This window comes from Sinohyriopsis cumingii, unplaced genomic scaffold (genome assembly GCF_028554795.1).
Source record: "Sinohyriopsis cumingii isolate HCF-2022 unplaced genomic scaffold, ASM2855479v2 utg000229l, whole genome shotgun sequence".
In the NCBI taxonomy this organism is placed as follows: domain Eukaryota; kingdom Metazoa; phylum Mollusca; class Bivalvia; order Unionida; family Unionidae; genus Sinohyriopsis; species Sinohyriopsis cumingii.
In genome coordinates this window covers 7,907,162-7,930,861 of record NW_028315879.1, presented here as the reverse complement: position 1 = coordinate 7,930,861, position 23,700 = coordinate 7,907,162, and the positions used below count along the sequence as shown (strand labels likewise).

Sequence of the window (23,700 nt, the reverse complement as noted above, 5' to 3'; positions counted from 1 at the left end):
ATCTCCTCCATACTGCAGTAAAATTTACAAGTTTCAACAGCATCCACACTTTGCCAGTGTAAGATAAAATCTTCACAAGTAATTAAAAGATTTCAAGTATTTACAAATTTAAATCTACAAGTCCCCATGTGAATTTACTGGCTAAATACAGTAACCTTTCTTCATCTTCTACTACAGATATTCCAAATAATCAATGTCAAGACAAGCAAGCAAGTCTAGTGAATACAACAATAAAGTAGTGGATTTATTATCAAAGATATCGTAAGTAAATACTAATTTTAAAAAATATGCATGTTGAGTGTGCTTATCATTGGATAAATACAGTAATGTGCAGGATATATAACGTGTGGGATGTGTGTATCAGTGGATAAATGCAGTAAGTTAAATACTGTACACCACATGTGGTCGTCTGCTTATCATTGGTCATTGGCTAAAATCTTATTCTTGTGCAGAGTGTAATAATTGTTAGATAACTCCCTGCAAGTCATCTTTACATAATAAACGAGATTTGAGACCTACTCACCCTTTGACGTAAGCATCCACCAAGAGAATATTATTTTTGACTAGATCATGCAGGAGAATCCCGGTCTGCCTCCGAGCGACCTCTGACCTTTCCAGGACCTGATTCAGGGCATTGTACACAAACAAGTGAAGACTACCTGAAGAGCTCAGCTCCTGGACGCATGATATGGCTTCCTGCAAAACCAATAGTAAGATATTAAAATAGAATTGAGCACCTTACATTTAATATGAACTCGCTTCTGTATTTGCTTGCAACCAATGTGTATGAAAGAGGTCAAATGTTCTCATTTTTTATGACTGAATTGTTTTAAAGTTTGTGTTGTTACCTCTGTCACCTCTGGACAGACCTGTTGTGATGTCACATTAGGCAGCAATAAACTTGTTAGGTCTCAGATGTGCACAAAGTGCCCAATAAGTACTTTACAGCATCTAATAGGAGGAAATATAATGTACTCAATCATACAATTCATTTTCATAACAAACATCATAAGGGAATAAAATAATCATATCAATTTGCCATTGCTGCCAAGAAAAACCCATGCTGCAGCATATAATCTGGTTCACCTAGAAAGAAAGCTGTAGTTAGCCAAAATGTTAGCACTACGCCAAAAGGTTTACTTGTGCTTTAACGGATCTGATATCAAAACATCCGCAATATATATTATATGTGGCTACTGCTCAGCATATTATCCACTTTATCATACCCACCCACCCCCTCCATATTGTTTTTGCTATTAAATGCAAAATCAGTTAGTTTATGGTAGAAGCTGGCATCTCATCCTTTGTTCCAAGTGATCAAATATCCCACTGCTGAGTTTTTTTCTTCACACCACTAAATAACCATAGATTTGCTTGATATGATCAACAGTTAGGTCCAAACTTTGTCATACAGACTAGGTGTATTGTAACAAGGTCAAACACTGCTTTAAAGAATCGGATGAAGCCAAAAGCCGGATAGAACTTTTGCAGACTCCATCCTTGTAAAACAAGTCTACCCATAAAACCAGTACAGTAGTGTAGTCCCCCTCTTGAACGGCACCCCTCATGACCAACGGCCACCGCTCCTTACGGCTAGAATCCGTTGGCACCGATGAGTTTATGTTCAAAATTACCCCTCACGAAAGGCCACCCGGCTAACGCGACCAGCGGCCAGCATAATAGTGCAATAATATAAAATTTACCCCTCACAAGCGGCCGCATTTTATTTTAATATGTATCCAGAACCAGTATTTTATTTATAACGTGTGTTAAGTAATCCGATTTCTGTTTCCTGATGTCAGGTTTTCGTTACTTAAAGAAGTGTTGACTAAAATACATGTACCACTACAGTTAATATTATATCATTTACACCTCACGAGAAGCCCCATTTATTCGGTAAAGCCGAGAAAGACTCAAATTTTAATCCATACAAAAGGGTAAGTACATGTAATCCAATTAGCATTACTGCTGTGTTATCATAAGATGTCCGGTTTAGTCACTCTGATAATTGTTAAGATTACAATTATTGAACAGTAGTAACAGCTGAGAAGTGGCAGTATCGATGTACAATACACAAGTCGGCAGGAAAATGGTTTGATAGCCTTTATGGCTTCCCTTAGTAGGATGTTGAGCTTGTTCACTTTGATAATTAGTGGCAATTACTACTGACAATTATTGTCAAAATTACAAGTTCTAACGGCCACAAGGTCAAATCTGCGTGATGTTAATGGTACATATCGAAGCCGTTTTGGCTTCTCTCACTTAGTGTAAAGAAATGTATAAAAACAATAGGGTACCAGACTGCGACTAACGAATCACGTGATATGATCACTTCCTTTAAAAACACACGGGAATTTGTTTAGTTGGCAACATGAATAACTTACTGCAAAAAGATCAACATGTCATCGAGGAAAAGAAAAATTCTCAGTTTAGAAGAGGAAGTGAAAGTAATTCAACTGACCGAGAGGTGGTGGGGGTTCGAGAATCCTTGCAGAAAACTATAATGTCGGAAAGACTCAGATAAACAATATCGTGAAAGGTAAGGAAACAATTCTCCAGAAGTGGGAAAGTGAAATGGACGGAGAAAGGAAGATTATTTGAGCCAGGAGATGTTTGTATCTTGATTTGGATGACAAGAAAAAGCAACAATTTTGTCAGCTGAATTGGGATATGATGACTATACCACAAGTAACGGATGGTTGCACAAATTTCAAGTGCGACACAATATTAAATGTTCTGTCTTTAGTGGAGAATCAGCTGATGTTAATAATGAAGTTGTCAAAGATTGGAACAAAAGACTAAACTATATATGCAGGGGATATGACAGTAAAGGCTATTTTTTATTCTGACGAGACTGGTTCGTTTTTTAGACTGTTACCAACATAGTGACAGATTATGTGATCTGTAACATAATTATAAAGACAGTTTTAAATCTATATCAAAGGTTATTCATAACATTCTTTTGAAAATGATGAAACAGTTTGTTTTACATTTATTTCAAAACATGAATGTGATTTTTTAATGAACATATTAAATGTTTTAGCATTAAATGTACTTGAGGCTTTCTTCATATGTATTTACTATTCACATTTGTCATCCCCCTCTACAAAGGCCACCCTCATTATAAGGCTACATCCCTGCTGCAATAGAGGTGGCCTTATAAGAGGGGGACTACTGTACTTTGAACTAGTCCTCATCTGGCTGCAATCCTCTGTACAACTATAAACAACCTAATTAACATTTCAGACCAATCTTGGCCTTTAATTTTTTTACCATCTTTCCAAATATGATATAAAAAGCTTTTAAGATTTTTTATACTCCTATTTGAGAAATATCCCCCAAAAGAATCATTACCCCAACATCTTGTATATGCAGATATTCATCCATAATAGCACGGGTCTTGCTTAAAATCTGGTCCTCTGTGAGCTCTTGGACAGGAGTGGATGGCTTTTCCACAGTCTTGGCACCTTCAGGTTCTCGGCCACCCCTCCTCTCTTCAGATGATCTCTGGGCAACAATAGTCCTGAAAAGGATAACTATTTGCATTAAAATCCAACTTTTTGACTCGCAATATCCTCAGAACAAAATGTCATCTTGGGTTAACACTCCTAGAGAGAAACACTGGACACTTTTAAAATAGTTAAATTGATGAATCCAAACTATAACAAGTACTGAACAATTCTTATCAATGAAAAGCAGTTCTTAAATATTCAACAAAACGTTCAACGTCCATTTCGAGAAGTTACAGCCCACATTTTCATCTACCATCCTGTTGTTGAGAATTAACCATACATATTTATTTATTATACCATTGCCTTTCCCAAAAGATAAATGTCCTAATGTAGCACTATGTGGTGGGCTATTTTGCTCAACCCAAAAGGTAAATGTCCTAATGTAGCACTGTGCGGTGGGCTATTTTGCTCAACCCAAAAGGTAAATGTCCTAATGTAGCACTGTGTGGTGGGCTATTTTGCTCAACCCAAAAGGTAAATGTCCTAATGCAGCACTGTGCTCAACCCAAAAGGTAAATGTCCTAATGTAGCACTGTGTGGTGGGCTATTTTGCTCAACCCAAAAGGTAAGTGTCCTAATGTAGCACTGTGTGGTGGGCTATTTTGCTCAACCCAAAAGGTAAATGTCCTAATGTTGCATTGTGTGGTGGGCTATTTTGCTCAACCCAAAAGGTAAATGTCCTAATGTTGCATTGTGTGGTGGGCTATTTTGCTCACCTTGAAGGATTCAATACTGAAAGTATCCCAGATTAAATAAATAGTTATTTGTTACAGTACCAATTTAGGACTGGCAAACATTTACACTTAAACAAGGATGTCAGCAACAAGATCTTTTAGGAGTGAAAGTTGCCGATATTCTGAGGATTTGTGAAGTGGTGCCAATCATGTCACATCACAAGTACTGCAATAATTTTCTTCAATAAAATGTGTATCATGATAGTATCTCAAACACAATAAACTGAAAGTGTACAAAAGAGTTAATGTTTGCAAAAACACCATTCACATAATTACATAAATCCACTGTAGGAAATGCTAAATTCCTGGAATGAATAAAAACGTCTTCCATTCCTTTTGATCTTTCTTATTAAAGCCTACTCAACACTATCAACTACACAATAATAATTCAAAAACATGTATATTATACTATTCAAGTGAATCCTCTGAATATCACAATAGGGGAGTTACAGAGGGTCTGTAAGAATTTGTTGTGATCCACTAAAAAAATGAAAATCACTCATTCTCTGGAGTTCTGAACACAGCTTATGATGGTGTGTGTGTTTCTCACATTATCCTGACACCAGGCCGACCAGTCCTTAATACTAACCTCTTAATGCTGAGCACCAAGCGAGGCAGCTGTTAGTATCATTTTTGTAAGCCTTTAGTATGACTCGGCCGGGGATTGAACCCACGACCTCCCGCATCCGAGGCAGACGCTCTAACCACTAGGCCACCGGAGCGGTTCAGCTTATGATGGCATATTCCTGCAAACTATACATGCATATACAGTAGAAATCATATCAGCCATGCACCTGCAAGGTCAGGCCTAGGTTTACATTAATGACCCTCTAAGAAACTATGTAAAACTGGACTGTTAAAGAATGTATATATAAAAAATTGTCACAATCCCTTAATTTGGACATGTTGCAATCAATTGCTGGCACTTGCATTTGAATCAGGAGGTGCAGCAGTAGATTAATAATTAATCTACAGAAAGGAGTTACATGCTGAAATTCAAATACTTAGTTGGAACAAAGGAACCAATATTTGCCAAACAAACCAAAACATACATAGGGTATTATTTAAACAATTCTATCAAGGATTAATAGTGGCTACCTCATCAAAGGACTAAATTCTTTAAAATTTAATCGTGTTTCCTTGGCAGATAATTATGTGGATACAGCAGGTACAGCATGTTGGAAGTGTCCATGTATTGTACTGTATTAAACCGGACATTTGTCACTTTCGGGGCTTCTTTTAATTTGAAGAAAAATGTCCATTTTTGTCAAATCATAAATACTGACCCCAAAAAAATTCATGACTTCAGAGTCCTGTATAAATATGAAAACTGCAATAAGTAGTTCCATTGAAAAAGCTTGCTTGGCAGCTGCAACGGCTTTCTCTCTTTCCAATTCCTGAGAGGGACGGTTGGCTGGGGGCCCTGGTCGTCCAAATCTACCTCGTGCACCCCCTCTGCGACCGCCATCATCTTCAGACTTGTCCGCTTTGCTCAAAGCAAAAAACCTACAGAGACAACCCCCATATCAGAATGTATGATATTCAACGGAAGTAGACATGAATTATCCCTTCAATGTTGTGGTAGTCTCCATTACGATTATGTCCGAGATCTCCAAAAATGGGATGGACAAGGTGAAATGCTGTCGGATTAAAAGATTGTAATCTCTTTTTAGACTAAACCTTGCCTAAGGGTTTTCCTCTCAACTTCAATACCAGGACTTCATGGTTTCAATTAATAAACCATACAAAGTGACATTTTAAAGATGCCTATGGCCTGCATTTTAATCCCCAAAGATGTAAAATACATTAGCTTTAACCAACTTGACCAAAAACTAAAACCTTTAACTGTCGACACCAGGAAGTTACCGTTCTGTCCCACTTCTCACCAGTTACTACTGTCTCACTTCTCACTAATGCAGGCTTGGCTAAGACCACTTAAAACCATGTTTATTTTCAAATATTCAACATTGCTATCCTGTAACTACCGTATTTACCATATGTTTTCAGACTGCAACAAATAATTACTTTTTTTGTCGTCCGAATACATATCAAATTCTTTAATTATGTGTCCGAAAACATATATTTGAAGATAGATTTATCCCCCCCCCATGTCTGTAACGAAGTTACCGTTAGCTCACATGACGAAGTGCTGCCATGAAGTAAAACAAATATTTTGTCAAGCACCACGGAAAGGATAATGAATGAAAAACAGGCATTACTTGCCTAATTTGTCTATGTGATACATGTCCATCCACCAGAAAACACAGCCATACATGTATTAGAGCCACGATTCTGTGCGTGTTTTCCAAAAGAACCGCCATATTACTATATAATCTTGCAATCCACAGTTTAACCCTCTGCTAATCGGTGATCATTAAAATCTACATTACCAATGCGCGCAAGCTTAATTTCTGTGTAATTAAGATATTAATGCAAACTAAATAAAAAGATTTTGGAATTATAATTTTTAAAATATTTATGACAGAAATATTAGTATCGAGAGTAGAAATACCGGTACATGTATGATGGCTAATCTCAGAGCACCAAAGGTGAGAGGCTGCATATGGGGTGAGTGTTGTATGCACGCATAGGAAGGGTAAAAATAACAAGCAAGTTGCAATATAAAAGTCGGCGTGTTTAATATGTTGGTATTTTAAAAAAAAAAATAAAGGTGGTCTATTTGTTGTGGTTCTCTCTTTTTTTTTTCTCCCCACCTAGCCGAGGGTAGCTTCAAAATGAGCAGAGCTTGCTGACTCGAAACAATCGACTGCTCAAAGATTGTTTTGATGTACCGGTATGTCGGAGATTTCAAGGTGTCTAGGTGATAATTGTTAATAATAAAACTTGTGAGATTTCGTTGACATGTGGGTTCGGAAATAAAATGCAGTCATCTGGATTTCATTAAAAGAGCACACGATGTACCGAACATTTAGCACCCACAATCAATATTTATCGTCTACAAAGAGGTTTACTACCAATAGAACAATAACTATGTTTAAACCTTGGTATATAATGCCTCAAGGATAAGGGGTTTGTTTTGTTGCACAATGCCAGTGAATTTTACTAATCCATACCGACTCTCCGATGTATTGTTTAATGATATAAAGCAGGGGTCATGGTTTCTAATCAAAGCCATAACTGTCACACCTGTTTGAAGTAGTTTCGTGTGTAATAATGTCTACACTGACAACCAATCATATTTTTGTTAGCTAATCAAGCTATTAAAATATAAAGTATAAATAAAATACCCACCACTATCAAACGTTATGTACTGGATAGCTGTCATTGTGAAACATAATATTGTTAGTACTGTAATAATTTTGATGGATAAGTTTATCATACGTTATGCAACAAGCGAGGAGGCACTGCCTAGTTTGTGGAGGGACTCTCCCTTGCCAAAATCATCTCCAAAGAGGCCAGTAGGCCGTCCACAGAAGTGACCTCGAATTAATGATTCTCAGGATGCATCACAAAAAGAACCGCCTATGAAGAAAACTGCTCTAGATGACGAGTCTGATTATCTTGAACCCGAGAGTGCTCCACCCAGTTCCGTACGTGGTCACTATAAACATTAGACATTAAAGCAAAAGCAGGATATCGTTAACAATGCAAAGTGTCTGGGAATTAGACCTACAGCAGAAAAATTAAAGATTCAGAAATCCACGGTGAGTACCTGGATGAAAATTGACTTTTCTGCCGATCTGAACTTGAACGGACATTTGCCTAAGTGTGGACAACCCATTTCATATGGACAAGCTATGGATGATAAGATAGCTCAATGGGTGCTCACTCAACGTGTCTTACAAATTCCCGTCAGTGTTGAGGGAATATGTATATATGCCAAGGAGCCTGTCTCAACAGAATTTCTGGAGAGCAAATTCCATGCCAGTCGTTCATGGGGAGAGAGTTTCATGAAAAGACATGACTTTGTGCTCAGAAGCAGGGCCTCTCTTGCCCAATGTTTACTAAAGGATTTGGAAGAAAAGATTGCTTCGTTCCACAAGTTTGTGATGGATAGACGTGAGGAGGACGAGTTTGACAATAAGTTTATTATTAACATGGACAAGACACCGATGTACTTTGATCTTGTGCCAGGGAAAACAGTGGATAAAGAAGGAATGAAAAGCTTTCTGATTCGTACAACTGGCGCGGAGAAGAGACACATTACTGTCGTTTTAGCCGTTGCAGGTTCTGGCGACGAATTACCTCCAATGATTATTTTCAACAGAAAGAGACAGCTAGATCTGAAGGCTCCAAAAGGGTGGATTATCGCAGTTCAAGAGAAAGCATGGATGGACGAAATGCTAATGCTGCGATAGATTGAAGAAATTTATTTGTCATTCACCAGAAGAGAGCGATCACTATTAGTTATGGACTCGTTACGGGCTCACATCACTGATGACGTGAAGAAACAGTTGCGGTGCGGAAACGTTGTGTCAGCAATAATACCTGGAGGCTGCACATCCAAATTGCAACCTCTTGATGTGAGCATCAATAAACCTGTTAAGAGCTACCTCCGCCGCAGCTGGACGGAATACATCAGGGATGCTACGAATGCATTAATATCATCTAATGAAAGCAGCAACGGACGGATCAAGACAGCCAGCAAAAAGACTGTATTGGACTGGGTTGTAAATGCCATGGACATATTGAAGGAAAAGCGCACAATGATAATTAAATCTTTCAAGGTGTGCGGCATCAGTGCCAATCTGAGCGGAAGTGAAAACACGCTGATCAAAAATGACAAACAATTAAACAATATGGATGATGATAGTGATACAGAATTTGAGGGCTTTTCCCCCGAGGACTTACAAAAGGCTATGGACAAGCTACTTGATATTGAATAATATATTTAAATATATTACAGCATTAAATCATATTTCTTTTCATTCTTTGATATTGCTACTTATTTTGCATGGCTTAATATAACAATGTTTATCTATCTATCTGAATACATGCATACATAAATATATACATACAATTAAAAAATTTAAATTATATTAGTTCATGGAAGTTCATGATCACAATAAATAATGATATGAAGCGAATTTTGTATCAGTTAAATTAACGGTAAACACGCTGTGAATTTTACAACAAAACGAAGCAGCAGATCTTCCTAGATTGTGTCCGAAAACATAAATTGTAGAAAAAATTATAGCAGAGCAATGTCCAAAAACTTACAAGGCATTTAAACATTATATTTTCCACAAAAAAACGGTGTCCGAAAACATACGGTAAATACGGTATTGACCATGTTATAAAAGACAGTTCAGGGAGATGAGCAAAGTATAGGCAACAGAATGTGCATAACTGATACACATGATACAGCATTCGATTCAGATATCAGGACTCAGTCACACTGCACAAGGTAAAGACCGGCAGTAATCAATCCCTGCATTACAGAGGCAAATTTTTTCATAAGGATAAAAGGGTCTTCTAGTGAAATAGTTTGGCAAGTAGATTGTTTTTTGCAGGGTGGGTAAAATTACAGTGCAATGTGAGATTTATTTATAGGGTGTCTATGATCCCCTGAATGGATACTTCATCCTTTGCCATCGCGGTTGCTTCCATGTGTTGATTTGGTCATAACATGTTATTTGTCTTAAACAAATGTTATATCTTCATCAAAAATTACACATAAACAAACTGGTATAGTAATCATTCCGATGGTAATAGCAATCAGAATTTTCACAATGTAATCATTATTCAAGCCATCATTTGAGGTTGCAAACTGATAACCAAATAACTGAAAAATGAACATGTTCCCTCCCAACTGAAATGGTACAATGCCGATAAAAAAGGATCATCTAAAACATATCAAAATACAGATGTCACCTTGAAGAATTTTATTTACAAGTTATCAAGTATCAATGAAATTGTAAAATCTTTTTCGCTTTATTTCTTATGGAGAATAAATCAATGTATCATACCTATTGCCCGGCGCATTAGGTCGCTCTCCCTCCTGTGATCTAGCCCCTACACCTGTGCTACCCCTGAGCCAGCCCAACCGTGCAGCTCCACCACCTGGGCCAAGCTGAATGTTTTCACTGTCACCCAGCTGAAACAATGTTGAAAAAAAAGTTAAAATGGAGCAACTTTCTGCTTTCTATTTAGACAACTATAAATTCAATAATCATTCTTCTTCGGTAAATACAGAAAATGAGCCTTATTTTCAGAGATGTTTGACAGTTTGATCATAAAAAGCCTGCAACGGACCTAGAGTACAAGATTTGAATAACATTTACCAAGTTATGGCTCTTTCAAATGAAAGGAATTTTCCATGCTAAATTATGCTCGATGGGCAAATTCTGACATTCCTGCATCACGAGTAGAACGATTACTCCTCCATATTGAAAATTCATCATCAACCAAAGCAAAATGCTATCACAGAAGAGTGTAAAATTCATATGGCAACTCAAGTTTCTAAAGAGGCTTATATTAGAAGACCAAACTGAAATTGACTTTTGATTAAGAAACTTTAAACATGTTAGATAATAAATCCATTCTGACTGACCTGGTCTATTGATTTATGTAGATCAATTAGTAGCAACTATACTGCAGCAAAGTGCCTTAGCCAATGGCACACCACGGTAGCAGACTTGGACTGATTCAATGTTCAGATTCAAACCCACCCCTTTCGGTTGCAAGGAGCCAATTCTCTAACCACTAAGCCACCATGACTCTTAAAATCCACACTGACAATCCTATTGAAATTTCATGCCGTCTGAATCTGTCAAGGTTTTGCCCATTCCACTCGTGCAAGTGACAATTACATCTGAATCTTCTGCATTTTTTAAAAACAGCAACCTATTAAGATGGACATTAGCTTCATGCAATCTGCACAGGCTTTTTTGCAGTTGGAAAATATTGGAATGGGTATTTATTAACATACAAGTCATTACAAGATGAGGTAAATAGAGTATATAACTGCACAAGACACGTCTTACCTTTGACAGTTTGAGTTTGGTGGGATCAATGGTTCGATCTGTCCTCAGTGGGGCTCGAGATACCGTGTTCCTACCATCTGCTCCACCACCCATGGGGCCACTCAGTGGTTCAGGTCTGCCACAACCTTCAGCTTAAAAAAAAACGAAAAAGATGTTGAGCATATGCATTCCAGAAGAAAAGTTTAAAACCTTTACCCAAACACTGAACTCTAAACAGGTTCTAGAAGTTAAATACATTTTCTTTAATACACTATTCATTATGAATATACTGCAAGTTAACACTACTAAAAACATTGGTTGCTTGCCTCTTTACCAACTTTCCCTTTAGAAAGGGTTGAATTATTGTCAAACGATGACCAATCTGTGTTACTGAAATTGGCCCATTTTAACTTGTGTCTTATGTGGTGTGACTTGACACCTGATACCACTAAGCCATATTAAATACCAACTTGCTGAGCAATGTGTACAACTCTAATGTTACTCACTTCCCTTCTGGAGTTTGGCTTGTGGCAAGGTTTGCACAAATATGGCCCGATCTTGCGCTTCTTGTGTCACATCTGGATGAATCTGATCAATCGTTTTGGGGTTGTTGTCATCCCTTCTTGGCACCCATTTACCCTGTAATTATTGGGATACAATTTTTAAAACATGAAATCGTGTAGGCCAATAATGTCTGCAAGAATATATTCCATGCATGACACACTGTCAAGTCATGATACAATAGGTTACAAAGTTTTAGGAAGACACATTAATCACTAAGACAACTGTAAATACAACTATTACAAACTTTTAGGAAGATACCTGAATCTCTAACAGTAATGTAATTATAATTTGAAAATAAGAGGACAGCTGTACAGGTACCAGTCAAAGTTTAACTATGCCATTGTAAAACTAGATACCACGTTCATGAAGACATCTAAAATATTTTGGGATATATAACCAGATAAAGTGTGGATCGATTTAAACAATATTTAATAAAAATGCAGACAAATCAGAAGAAGAAAAAAATTCCAAGGAAACTAACCAGCTATGTACAAAAAATATACAAGTTTCACGACATGACTGCAAAAGTTTCTGACACTACATTAAGACAAATAAGTGAATGTTCAAATGAATGATCTTTACTCCAGTATACCCCTTCAAATTTAGTTTTCAAGAGGAATAATAATCCTGGCAAATGAAGATGGTTAATGTATATTTATTCACAATTTTAACATGCCAGTGAGGAAGTAAATTTTTTCACATTACTAGAGATGAAGTCATAAAAACAGCAGAAAATTCTACAGATGGACACAAGATGCCGTTACACATTATTAGGCAAAGCTGTGCAGTATCAAAACCTTTTTTTAATTACCACAAATTCAACATAACGTGAACTTTGTTTTGGGAGGGGCTTTCATTACATGTTTTAGTGACTACATCAAAATTGTGTCCATGCTTGTTATCATACAATAAATTACAATCGCACATTTTCAAATTTGCTGAAATGATATTTAATTTAAAGCTGAAGCCTTGTGATTCAAAACGTCTTGTACTAAATGGAGAATTTTTCCATGCTACAATTATGCTACATATTTTCTATATAACTTGATTTTTTCTGAGCACACATTTACCTGTCTGAGTTCTATCACATCTTGCAGCATGAAGCGGACTCTAGATGACAACTTTTTCTTATTGACTATCTTCTGCATCTGCGCAAAGTACTGGTCCATTCTAGGCTGTAACAAAAATTATCTATACATTAATAATACAGTTAACAGCCAAGGTGCAGATCTGCTTATAAATGAGGTCCAACTGAGGTCACCAGCATTTAGGGTTGTTGATTCAATTACCAACTAAAGAGACCCACATATGCCAATACATTATGCCCTTGCAGATCAAGATCTATGCAGTTTGTAGTTGTACCAGACTTGTAAGCGATTATAAACAATATTTCATATATTAACCTGGACATGTAAATACTGTCATCATCAGCGCAAGTTGAAATGCGATAAATAATGACATATTGGGATATAACATTTTGAAATTTACATGGTTTTGAAATACATTTTCAAGGGAAACTGCATTAATGCCTATAAAATGCATAGGAATACACCTTCTTTAATAAACAAGCACTCAAGTTTAGGCCTTGTCTTCAACCAAAAATTAAGTGAACATTTAAAACAAAATACACAAAAATGTACTTACTTTGGCCTTGTCTGTATCGAGTTCCTTTCCTATGGTTTTGAGCAATATACAAAGGCCCTCCAAATTTTCCTCATCCTTGCTTCGCAAAAGTTTGAAAACACAGTCGTGCATGATATTTGCTGTGATCATTTTCAGCTTAAACAATTCACCAATAAACCTGTTGAAAGCAAAGGCACAACTGCATCAAATACACATAACACACATCATACCCTTCGTAAACAAAAACCTTTAACCCAAACCTCACCTTATAACTTATGTTTAAAAAAAAATTGCAACAATGCCCTGCCCAAAAAATAGTACCTTCCTCTCACCCTACTTGTGTAGGCAAAACTGTTGACAATACCACTGTGGTCAAAAAATGGGCTGATATGGGCTATACAAAATTCAATAAAACATGTTGGACAGCTATTCCAAAAACAGCTCAGGAATGTTTCTGATATCTAAAATAAGAACAAATACTAGATGCTCTCCAACAAACCCGCCAATTACATTTCAGGATGGATATGAATCATACAAAGTGGGACTCTTACTATTAAGGTACAATTTGTGCTATAACATGGATGTCTTGATGTATTAGATGTTTATTAATAACGTACAGCCAAGAAAACGGTTTTTTTTAAAAATCAATTAGGACTCCACATTCCATGACAATTTCTGAATATGAAATGTATTGCGAGAAAGCTTGAGCAGGTTCAAGAGAGAAAGTATACCTCAGATTTCCTAAAATTCTCCTTTTGGCTTTCGTTTCTTCATCTTCCAGTTCTTTCTTCATCTGCTGCTTTTGTTCCTCCTGAAAGGATAATTTTGAGCCTGTTGTAACGTCAAACCAATTTTGAAGAGATGTCAAACGCTCAAGAAAACCAGCATCTATTGTCATTTTATTGGCGCATGCTGCAACAACAATTTAGGCTCTATGCAATAAAAGCTCCAGTCTATAAATTTATGTAGTCTATCTTCAATTTAGTGATTAACACTCAACACAATTTTTATGAAAACTACTGACCTGCAAACCCTTCAATAACCGTATCAATATTTTGACACAAGTCGAAACATTTTAGGTCAGATGAAATAAAACCTGTGCTATTTTCATCTTGGAAAACATGTTTAAGAAGTTGTATACTTTAACAATCAATTGAAATGGTCCACATCTCAATTTTTATGTTAAAATAAACAACAACAAAAACAGCATAGCAGCAACATTATAAAGCCAACACTTAATCTTTTTTCAACTCTTGCTCAACTCGTCTCTTACCGTAGTAGCCTTCTCTATCTCCTTCCTCTTGGAATCAAATTCTTTCTCTGAAGAATTGGCCTTTTCAAATTCCCGTTGACATCTTGTTAAAAGCAAGGCTCGGAAGTTGACATCTCCATGCTTACTTTCTGCTGGGACTTTAAACTACAATGAATAGAAGGGCATGAACTGTTGTAAATTAAAGTTTCAGGTCTGTAAATACTTGATTGAACAACTCATTTTCATTTTTTATATAAAAAAGACTTACGGAATTTCATTCTATGCACATTTTGTTGCCTGCAATTTTCTTGCTGTTTATGTTTCTCATATGTTTTTCTCATTTACACAAGACTTGAATATTTTCAAAAAGAATTCCCCACGACCATAGTCACAAAAAGGAAAATAATATCTAATTATTTCTCTGAACTTGTAGAAAACATTTTCATGTCCCGATTTTTTTCCCTTTCCAAGATTCGTGCTATGTATAAACTGACATGGATCACATGTCAACTATCAAGCTAACAAGCATTCTAATGGACAGCAAACAAAATGAATCACCAGCTAGGTGGGATCAAATGTCTTTTGGTGGCCATACAATAGCATGCCCAAATGAGTAGGGTTATGCATCTGGATAGAACTGTCCTTGTTCATCAGATTAGAGCCGATATATAGTTCCTTAAAATTTTTTTACAAATATTCAGCTAAATTGATAAAAAAAAATTCATAATATTCTTAAAGGTCGGGTTATATTCACTCAATGATCTTTTATTTTAAATAAATTTAAAACTCTGATTTCAAAGACATTATGGCAAAACATTATCACTCGGACAAAAGTTTACTCTTTGATGTGGATATAATGATTTACCTCCTTTCAAATTACTTACCATAGATAAACATCTGCACATATTGGCATAGGCTACACTAAATCCTGGTTCATTAATAGCCTGAAATCAGAAAATAATTATAATAATAATAATAATAATAATAATGTGCTTCAGCATACATGATAACACCTCCCAACCCACCACCCCCGGGAGGTATTTGTGGTATTGCTATTATCAGTGGCCAATAAAGCGTAATGTACATGCTAAATGTAGATCTGTAAAATACATGAAAAAATTATAGCACCTATTGAAAAGATCCTTCTTGATACTAAAGTGGTTCCGTAGCTAGTCAAATTCTTTCACAAAGGACAAAATCCATATGAATTACAAACAGAATATAAACACAAAATCATGAAAATTTATTTATATTCAGCACTCTTTTTAACTAGCATATGTGTAACTTTCGTTGAATGATAGTGAACTGACAATCAGACGTAAGCATGATCAGTATTATAATAATCGCATTCAAAGTTCATAAAGCAATGCTTTGTCCTTTTAACTGATCTGATATTTTGAAACTTGAAAAATCCATCTCCTCCAACATTGAACATCATATAATATCCACAACTCACCCCGTAAAACATTTTGATTGACATCTGGCACCACTGTCTCTAAAAGTATAGACTGGTCCTCTAACTAGCTTATCAAGAAAATAAATCTGAAGAAAAGTTCAAATTTGAAGAAACTTGTCTGTCTGTTTTATTGGAAATGGGTCAGATAAAGTTGATACATAATGCAAGTCATCTTTTTCAGAAGTCTCAAATTAATAAGAGCACAATTAAAAAGATAATAAAAATGACAAAACAATTTTTCTTGCTTTCTTTTTATTTTTCTAAACCCTTTACCTCATACAAGCGTCTTTGGACGCCTCTACTCCATTCGCATGGAAGCGCCTTTTGACGCCTCTACAAGATTCGCATAGAAGCGCCTTTTGACGCCTGCGGTAAACATCAGCCATTTTGAGCTAGTTTTCGTAGCGCCACCTTCGGGGAAAACCCCCCTATTACATACTACATTCATTTCTGCGAATGACAATTACGTCAGATCACGTGGTCACTATTCATGCACTGGTCGATATCTGCTATTTAAAGTAACTGGGTTGTAATCTCCACTCTCCAAAATGGCAGCCGCGGATTTCATTCAGTACGTACGAAGTTTTCACGATTAGAATAACAACCACGAAAGATTCAATAAGTAAGGTAAAGTCTCTGATATTGATGTAGGCAGCAATTAGTTTTTATAAATTATCAAATTCAGATGACTTAGTGATATAGACGCACACGAAAACCTTGTAAATTTCGAGTATCGGAAATAGCAGCTACGGTTGGTCACGCGGCCTCACGGACATGACGGTGAACGAGTTCTCTCAAGATTTTGAAGCACATAAAAAAATTCTTCTGTGGAAAATAATTACACAGCTATAACAGTCAGACATTACTCTTAAATTTTTCCACATATAATATATGTGTACCAAAAATGTAAAATGGTTAAAATTGTTGTTAAATGTAGCATACACTAAATTGCTTAACAGTTCACAGGCAGGATTTCATTCAGTACTTACGAAGTTTTCATGAGTAGAATCACAAACACGAAAGATTCAATAACCTTGGTAGAGGCTATGATATTTATGCAAGCAGCAATTAGTTTTTTATTGATTATCAAATTCAGATGACTTAGTGATGTAGACGCAGACGAAAAACGTGTAAATTTCGAGTATGGGAAATGGCAGCTACGGTCGGTCACGCGGCCTCACTGACATGACAGTGAACGAGTTCTCTCTCGATTTTATAGCACATAAAATATTCTTCTGTGAAAAATAATTACACAGCTATAACAATCGGACTTTACTCTTCAACATATAATAAATGTCTGCTTAAAACGTAAAATGGTTCAAACTGCTGTTAAACGTAACACCACTACATTGCTTAACAATTCACAGGCATGCCTATGCGGATGCGGTCTGCTAGGTAACAGGTGTTCTGTTTATAGCGTGCTGCACTTTGTCACTAAGCTCTATGAGGTAAAGGGTTAATCCAAAAAAGCAAAAGCCGCAAGCTTAAAACATAATTTGCTGAAGCAAAAAGCGTCATCATTATCCCAAAAATATAATGGTTGGCATGTATGTCACCAGTTGGCTGACTGTCCCCTTTTTTTTGTTGCAAACCGTAGACTTTTTCCTCCCAAGGCTTAAAAAAATTCCCAAAGTTGATTTGTACATCTGAGATGGTTTTTGCCCAGGACTTGAAGTGCTTAGTAAACTATATATACTACATTATAATATACAAGTTTTAAAAAAAAAACTACCTACCTACCTACTCAGTGCAATAGTACACAAGTTCTTTTATTGCATAATATGGTTGGTTAATATAAAAATAAAACATGACAGCAAATGTACATCTTACAGCAAAATAATCGTCTCTACCGAGATTAAGCTTTGTTGAAAATCTGGACTTTGAACACAATATCTTCCATGCGAACATCATAATTTTAATAATATCCAAAGTACCTGCTAATCTGAAATGTACATTAAATTCAACAACTCTTTCAATGCATTAAAGCTTCAACATACAGTTTAGGTTGAACAAGAGTCTCAAGTGGAACCTGAAAGCACTCACCGGACATCTATCTAACAGCCAAATGCAAGAGTAGTTGCCCATGAAATCCATGTCAAGAATATGCTTTCTGAAAAAATGTGTTCCAATGATGTCATTGAAACATGTTAAGAATACGATTCTGGCCATATACACAGAATGCTCCCAGTAAAACTGTCTACAAATTGGTTAGTTTAACTAGTCTGAATACATTATGCATGATGGATGAAGGACCACATAATAATCACACTTAGCCACAAGTGACCCAAAAATATAAAACTAATGAAACGTCACAAAGTCTCGCACCTCATTAATGCCAATACATTAATTCCCTGACCAGGTATGATCAATATACGTAAACGCATGCAGTAAAAGTATTAACGTCATTTAATAGATTTTGTTGCATTACACATTTATTAGATCAGTTTTTGAACAGTTGTGGAAAAACGGACTTGGATAAACAAAATACCAACGTGGATCGACCGCTGTTAAACAATGTGCCCCATTTGGACTTTGCAGTGTAGCCATAACAAAACATGTCATAAAGTTCAAACATCTTACTTTTTCAAACACAAGGTCAATTACACTTTTGAGGCGGGCTTCAGTGTCAATTTCAAGTGCTTGCATTTTAGCTACCAGTGTTTGGAACTTCTGTGGTATAAGCTTATTAAGAATAGATCGAACCTTCTTGAACAGCTCCTGTAAAATAAAATAGTTTTGTGTTAATGTATTTCCAACATGACTGTAGTTTTCTCTATTAGCTTCTTAATGCTGCTCGCCTTATATTTCAGCTTTACATTAAATGCATCTCAGTGTCCATCTGTGTCATCTTAAACAAGCTCCTAGTTTTCCAGTGTAATGATCATACAAAACCTGTCGTACTGCTCCATTTCATCAATCATCTTTTAGGAAATTGTTTCTTGGCCCTTGTATTTATAGTGTTATGCACAAATTTAAAATGAATACAATATTTCAAAATGCATTAATATGCACTTCCTAAATATAAGTCTGAAAAGATTTTATTTACTTCGTAGCGTAGCAAACTGGATTCCAAATCCATACCTACCAACTTTTGAGATCAAAAATAAGGAATTATACAATGGACTAGCAGCACAATTTATCAGTTCTATTCACACGGTGACTTGGCGCTTAAACTGTTTCACTAAAATATACCAATTGTATTGCGTACATGACAATACATTAAATAACAGCTATCAAATAATAGAGTAGCACAAATAATGAAAATGTATAACCATTTACCTCTTAATCCCATGCAAGTAAAACAATACCAATGTTGTAATTTTACCTTACACTAATACAATTTGTACAGGCATTAGGGGAAAAAACTCTAACTAATTTGAGCATTTTGCCACTTCACATCACTTGAATTATTCTACTGTGATATTATTATCATACATTTATTTAGCAACCCATGACTATGCTCCACATCATAGCAACAACTAGCTGGTGCCATCATTGTTCTGGTCTTGATACTACCAAGTGTATCAGTAGAGAGACTTGAATGTGTATTCCTTATACAATTCCTTACACAATCTGATGTCTGACTAGCAGTTTATTTCCCAGAGTCTGGATGATGCTAGTTCATTTGGTTCTGGCAGATCCATACTTTTTTGTAGTAATGAGAAGAGAGTTGTCCAGCATGATCTGCCTCAGATATTGGAAGTCCACGTTTAAGAATACATTCTGCACAAAATACTTCAGCATTTATTATACCATATTTAGCAATACTCGTAAAAGATGGTCATTTTAACACTAGATTCCACAGCTTTTGCCATTGTAATAGATTTATTAGTAGAAACATGTTTCTTTATGAATTGAGAACTCCACAGTTTATGTTAATGTCTATCCGACAGCAACGATATTTTTCACCCAAATGCAATTTATTGATTCCATCAGGATCATGTTGATGCATATTCCTCAAAGTATTTCTATTTGATTTCCATCTTGGCTTAACACTTGGCCATATCTAGTTGTCCACATTTTTTTATAGTCATCTGACATTCTTTCCCTTTTAGACTGATGTCACCGCTATGTGGCAATGCCCTCTATAAAACAATGGAAGCAAATATTGTGATGGTATGCTCGAACAGTTTTGCTCTTATTCTTTTGAACACATGATGAGAGAAAAAGAAAACGCAAAACAAGTTGGCTTATAGCGCGCAACTTTTAAATCATGAAATAAAAAAAATTCTTAAGAAAACACAAAATATACATACATTTATATAAACAATATGAAATTTTGTTTCCGAAATCAGAATGATTCAGGCAAAGCCAGAAGAAAACAAATCTATGAACCACCAATGTCAACAGTCATTTTTCATACGCCAAATAAATATTGATTGTTGACAATCTTGTTCAACAAGCAAACGAGCTCTATAGATCACGGGAAATTGGTGTATGAATTTGAATATCAGTCATTGTTTGAAGGGGTCCATACGGCAAAACAAAATTCATTCATTCATGAACAAAGTAAAATATTCCTAATTCGTGCAGATTTCACAATTTGTCAATTTACAAGCCATTGAAACATTTAGTTTCCACTGAATCAACCCCTTCCCCTGGTCCAGAGCTAAATTTTGTATCACTCTGGCAAGACGCTTGCCCTGCAGCACAGATCAAAGACAGCTACTGTCATTTTATTTTCACTGCACTCTGAAAACAAACTTTGGGATCATTAAGATCAATTAAGGCAAGTCTAACAGAACACGTAGCCTTCGGTCAGTTGCGAATGTATGATACAACTCTTGCGAGTATAGCATAGTTTAATGTTATTAATTTGAATTGTGTTTTACATATGAATACTGAACAAATTATCTTCACTGACCCATTCAAATCAAGAATGGAATTAGGTAAGCTTTTGATTTATGCTTCTTAACTTAGAAAATACTGAAATGTCTTTAACTGGTTTGGCTTAATTATTACAAGAAATAAGTATAATCTTCAACTTACTTCACTCTTTATGTCCGCCTCACCCTGATCTATCTTTTCAGCTTGATGCCCAGGTTTCCAGGCCTTTTTGGCATGATATAGCTCAATGTCTTTTTGTACTGAAAGGTTTATGTGCTTTGCCTGAGTTGCACTTCCTCCAGGACCACCCCTACCCTGCTGACCACTCGACCTGCGTGGAATTCCACCTGACTGCAAGCAGAAAGCCATCAAATTTTATCATAACACGATGTGAATATAACCCCTGAATATAAACTCAAGTTTTCACAGTCAGGAATTAACAATTATCCACAAATGTTAAGACACTTTAAAAAAATTTAAAATAACTATAACCCCATTACTTGAAAACTACTTCTGATGCAAAAGACATCTATCAAACGGTTACAAATTCTCAAGTTTTGTCACATTTAACCAACATATTTGACACAACCAATCAAAGGCACACAAATGCAACTTCTAGTGTTCGGGTCTATCAGTCATCTTAAATGTTTTAATGCATTCGTCCCTAATTTTCCTCACCCAGCTTGCTAGGCAGTACCGTACTTTAATCATAGTTCAGCCACCTCTGCTTCTAAATGGGAATGATGACCTAGATATTCGTAACAGAGAAATACTACAGAATGATTTACAACAAATTACCATGAACAAAACTAGTAGTAACGGGACATTCCTGGCTATATAATTTATTGGTATCATCTTGCCAGACACCTAGATATTACACTAAGTTATCATCGCTGTTTGTCAATTATGTCAAGTAAAGGTAACAATACATACCCGATTTGGACCACCAGACCATACATATCTGGGTGTAAAGTCCACAAAGCTGCTGCCTTCTGCAAAATATCTGTTTGCAGGTCGTAAACTGGGCTGGAAAAAATATCACAATTTATATACAATATTATGAAATAATGTGAAATGAATAGTTCATTTTCAACCTAAACCAGAATGTTCATCCAAAACCTCAACGTTTTGGTCACCTTCAGTCTTCAGACAAATTACATTTAATAACGCATATCATTAAATAAAAGATACTTTCTGAAACCATCTGACATTTATGCAGATTTTATAAGTGTTCCATTTTTTTACTCATCTCTAACAAAAAGTAAAAATTGTCCACATCTCATCCGTTATAATGGTCATACCTATGTTTGACAGAAAAGTCGATTTCACAAGTATCAGAAAAGGCCACAATCCAATTGTTGATTACCGTTAGTATAAACATCCCAGGAAGGGATTTCTGAACATGTTTAGGGACTTTGTTTAGAACAAATCATAATCTATTAGAGCAATAAGGCCATATATATATATATATATATATATATATGAGGCATATGGAAGAAGACAATCCACAAACAACATTAAAGTTATGCCTATATTATTTTTTTAAAACCAAAGTCCAAAATCAACCAATGGCAAAAATTAATAATCCCTGTGCAATTCCTGATTATCTTGGTCAATTTTAAGTGTATTTATGTTTTGGCTTTGCAGCCTATACTCTATCCTTCTGTGAACTCACAATCCTGAACTCTGTCAATTATGATCAGAATCAAACGCACACAAGCAATGAAATTGGCATTGAAATTCAGAACCATTTGGTGAACTATTAAAATTCAACTTCAAAGTATCCTCTGCAGCCAACTGTAAAATGCATTGAAAAGATTCAAAGCAAACATTCTCAAAGAAATATTTATTTAAGAAATATATTATATTGTACACTTTTTGTCTACTTTTAATAGCAGATACGTAACATTATTTCAACGAGAGAAAGAAAGCAGAATCAAATTTTTCACATATATATACTCTCACCATAAGTTACTTCACAAGACCATGTATTAACAATATACAGCAATCTGCTCATTCATTCGTCACAATGGTGTAGAGATAGGATAGTCCTACAGTTCATATTAACAAGTAAATACTGATGCAGCAGTCAAAACAAGGCATGAAAAGGTTCTATATGGTACAACAACTATGCCCGAGGGTAAAATTTTTTGTGTTCAAACTTTTGTTTACCTTTTCAATAATGATGTCTGGGATATCTGGAAGATCAGGCGCCTTCAACATTGACTCCGGGGCATTCTGCAGCTGTAGAAGAAAGTCTCTGTCATACTGCTTTTTACCTTCATGATTGATCGGAGACCACTGGTCTGAAACCAGATCAAAACAGAATACAAGCATGTCCACATATCACTTCCCCCTCCGCCTTCTTTTTCAGGTTTTAGAAACATTTTCAACACTCTGGCAACATCATGCAGTGAAAATACCTTTCCCAAAGACACCATGGAGGCAATCCCAGACTGACCTAAGTTACAAAGCAGGTACCAAACCCATTACCCTTGGCTTGCAAGTCCAGTGCTCTACTAACTGACCTACTGTTTCTTTTAAAGTATGTTTCATAACATACATCCTCTTTAAAGGAGACCAGAAACCAATGGAAATATAGAATAATAATAAAAGTACTATAGCAGAAAACCTTATTCTGAAGTATCATCTGCGACTGTAATGCCAATATTTAAATATTGGCCTATCTTCTAGGAGCTGAATTTCCGTGACCTCGTATGCAAAATTTCCGCGCCTATTCGGTTACTTTCGGGATGTGACGTCATAGTAGCGACTCCAGCAACCCAAGTGGGAGTTGCCAGAGTAA

At 35.9% G+C, this 23,700-nt stretch overlaps 1 protein-coding gene across 1 annotated transcript in view; it reads right to left on the bottom strand.

The window, feature by feature from the left end:
* Positions 1-23,700, bottom strand: part of LOC149774514 (eukaryotic translation initiation factor 4 gamma 1-like) — a 44,464-nt gene that overhangs the window by 9,725 nt on the left and 11,039 nt on the right. Inside the window, exons 3-16 of the mRNA XM_089945265.1 lie at positions 23,067-23,200; positions 21,828-21,920; positions 21,057-21,245; positions 18,648-18,785; positions 15,496-15,555; positions 14,633-14,776; positions 14,091-14,170; positions 13,381-13,537; positions 12,807-12,911; positions 11,679-11,811; positions 11,194-11,324; positions 10,177-10,304; positions 3,355-3,523; positions 524-696 (exon numbers count right to left, since the gene is read on the bottom strand). Coding sequence (XP_089801391.1) covers positions 524-696; positions 3,355-3,523; positions 10,177-10,304; positions 11,194-11,324; positions 11,679-11,811; positions 12,807-12,911; positions 13,381-13,537; positions 14,091-14,170; positions 14,633-14,776; positions 15,496-15,555; positions 18,648-18,785; positions 21,057-21,245; positions 21,828-21,920; positions 23,067-23,200 — 1,834 coding nt within the window. The remainder of the gene's footprint in view (positions 1-523; positions 697-3,354; positions 3,524-10,176; positions 10,305-11,193; positions 11,325-11,678; positions 11,812-12,806; positions 12,912-13,380; positions 13,538-14,090; positions 14,171-14,632; positions 14,777-15,495; positions 15,556-18,647; positions 18,786-21,056; positions 21,246-21,827; positions 21,921-23,066; positions 23,201-23,700) is intronic.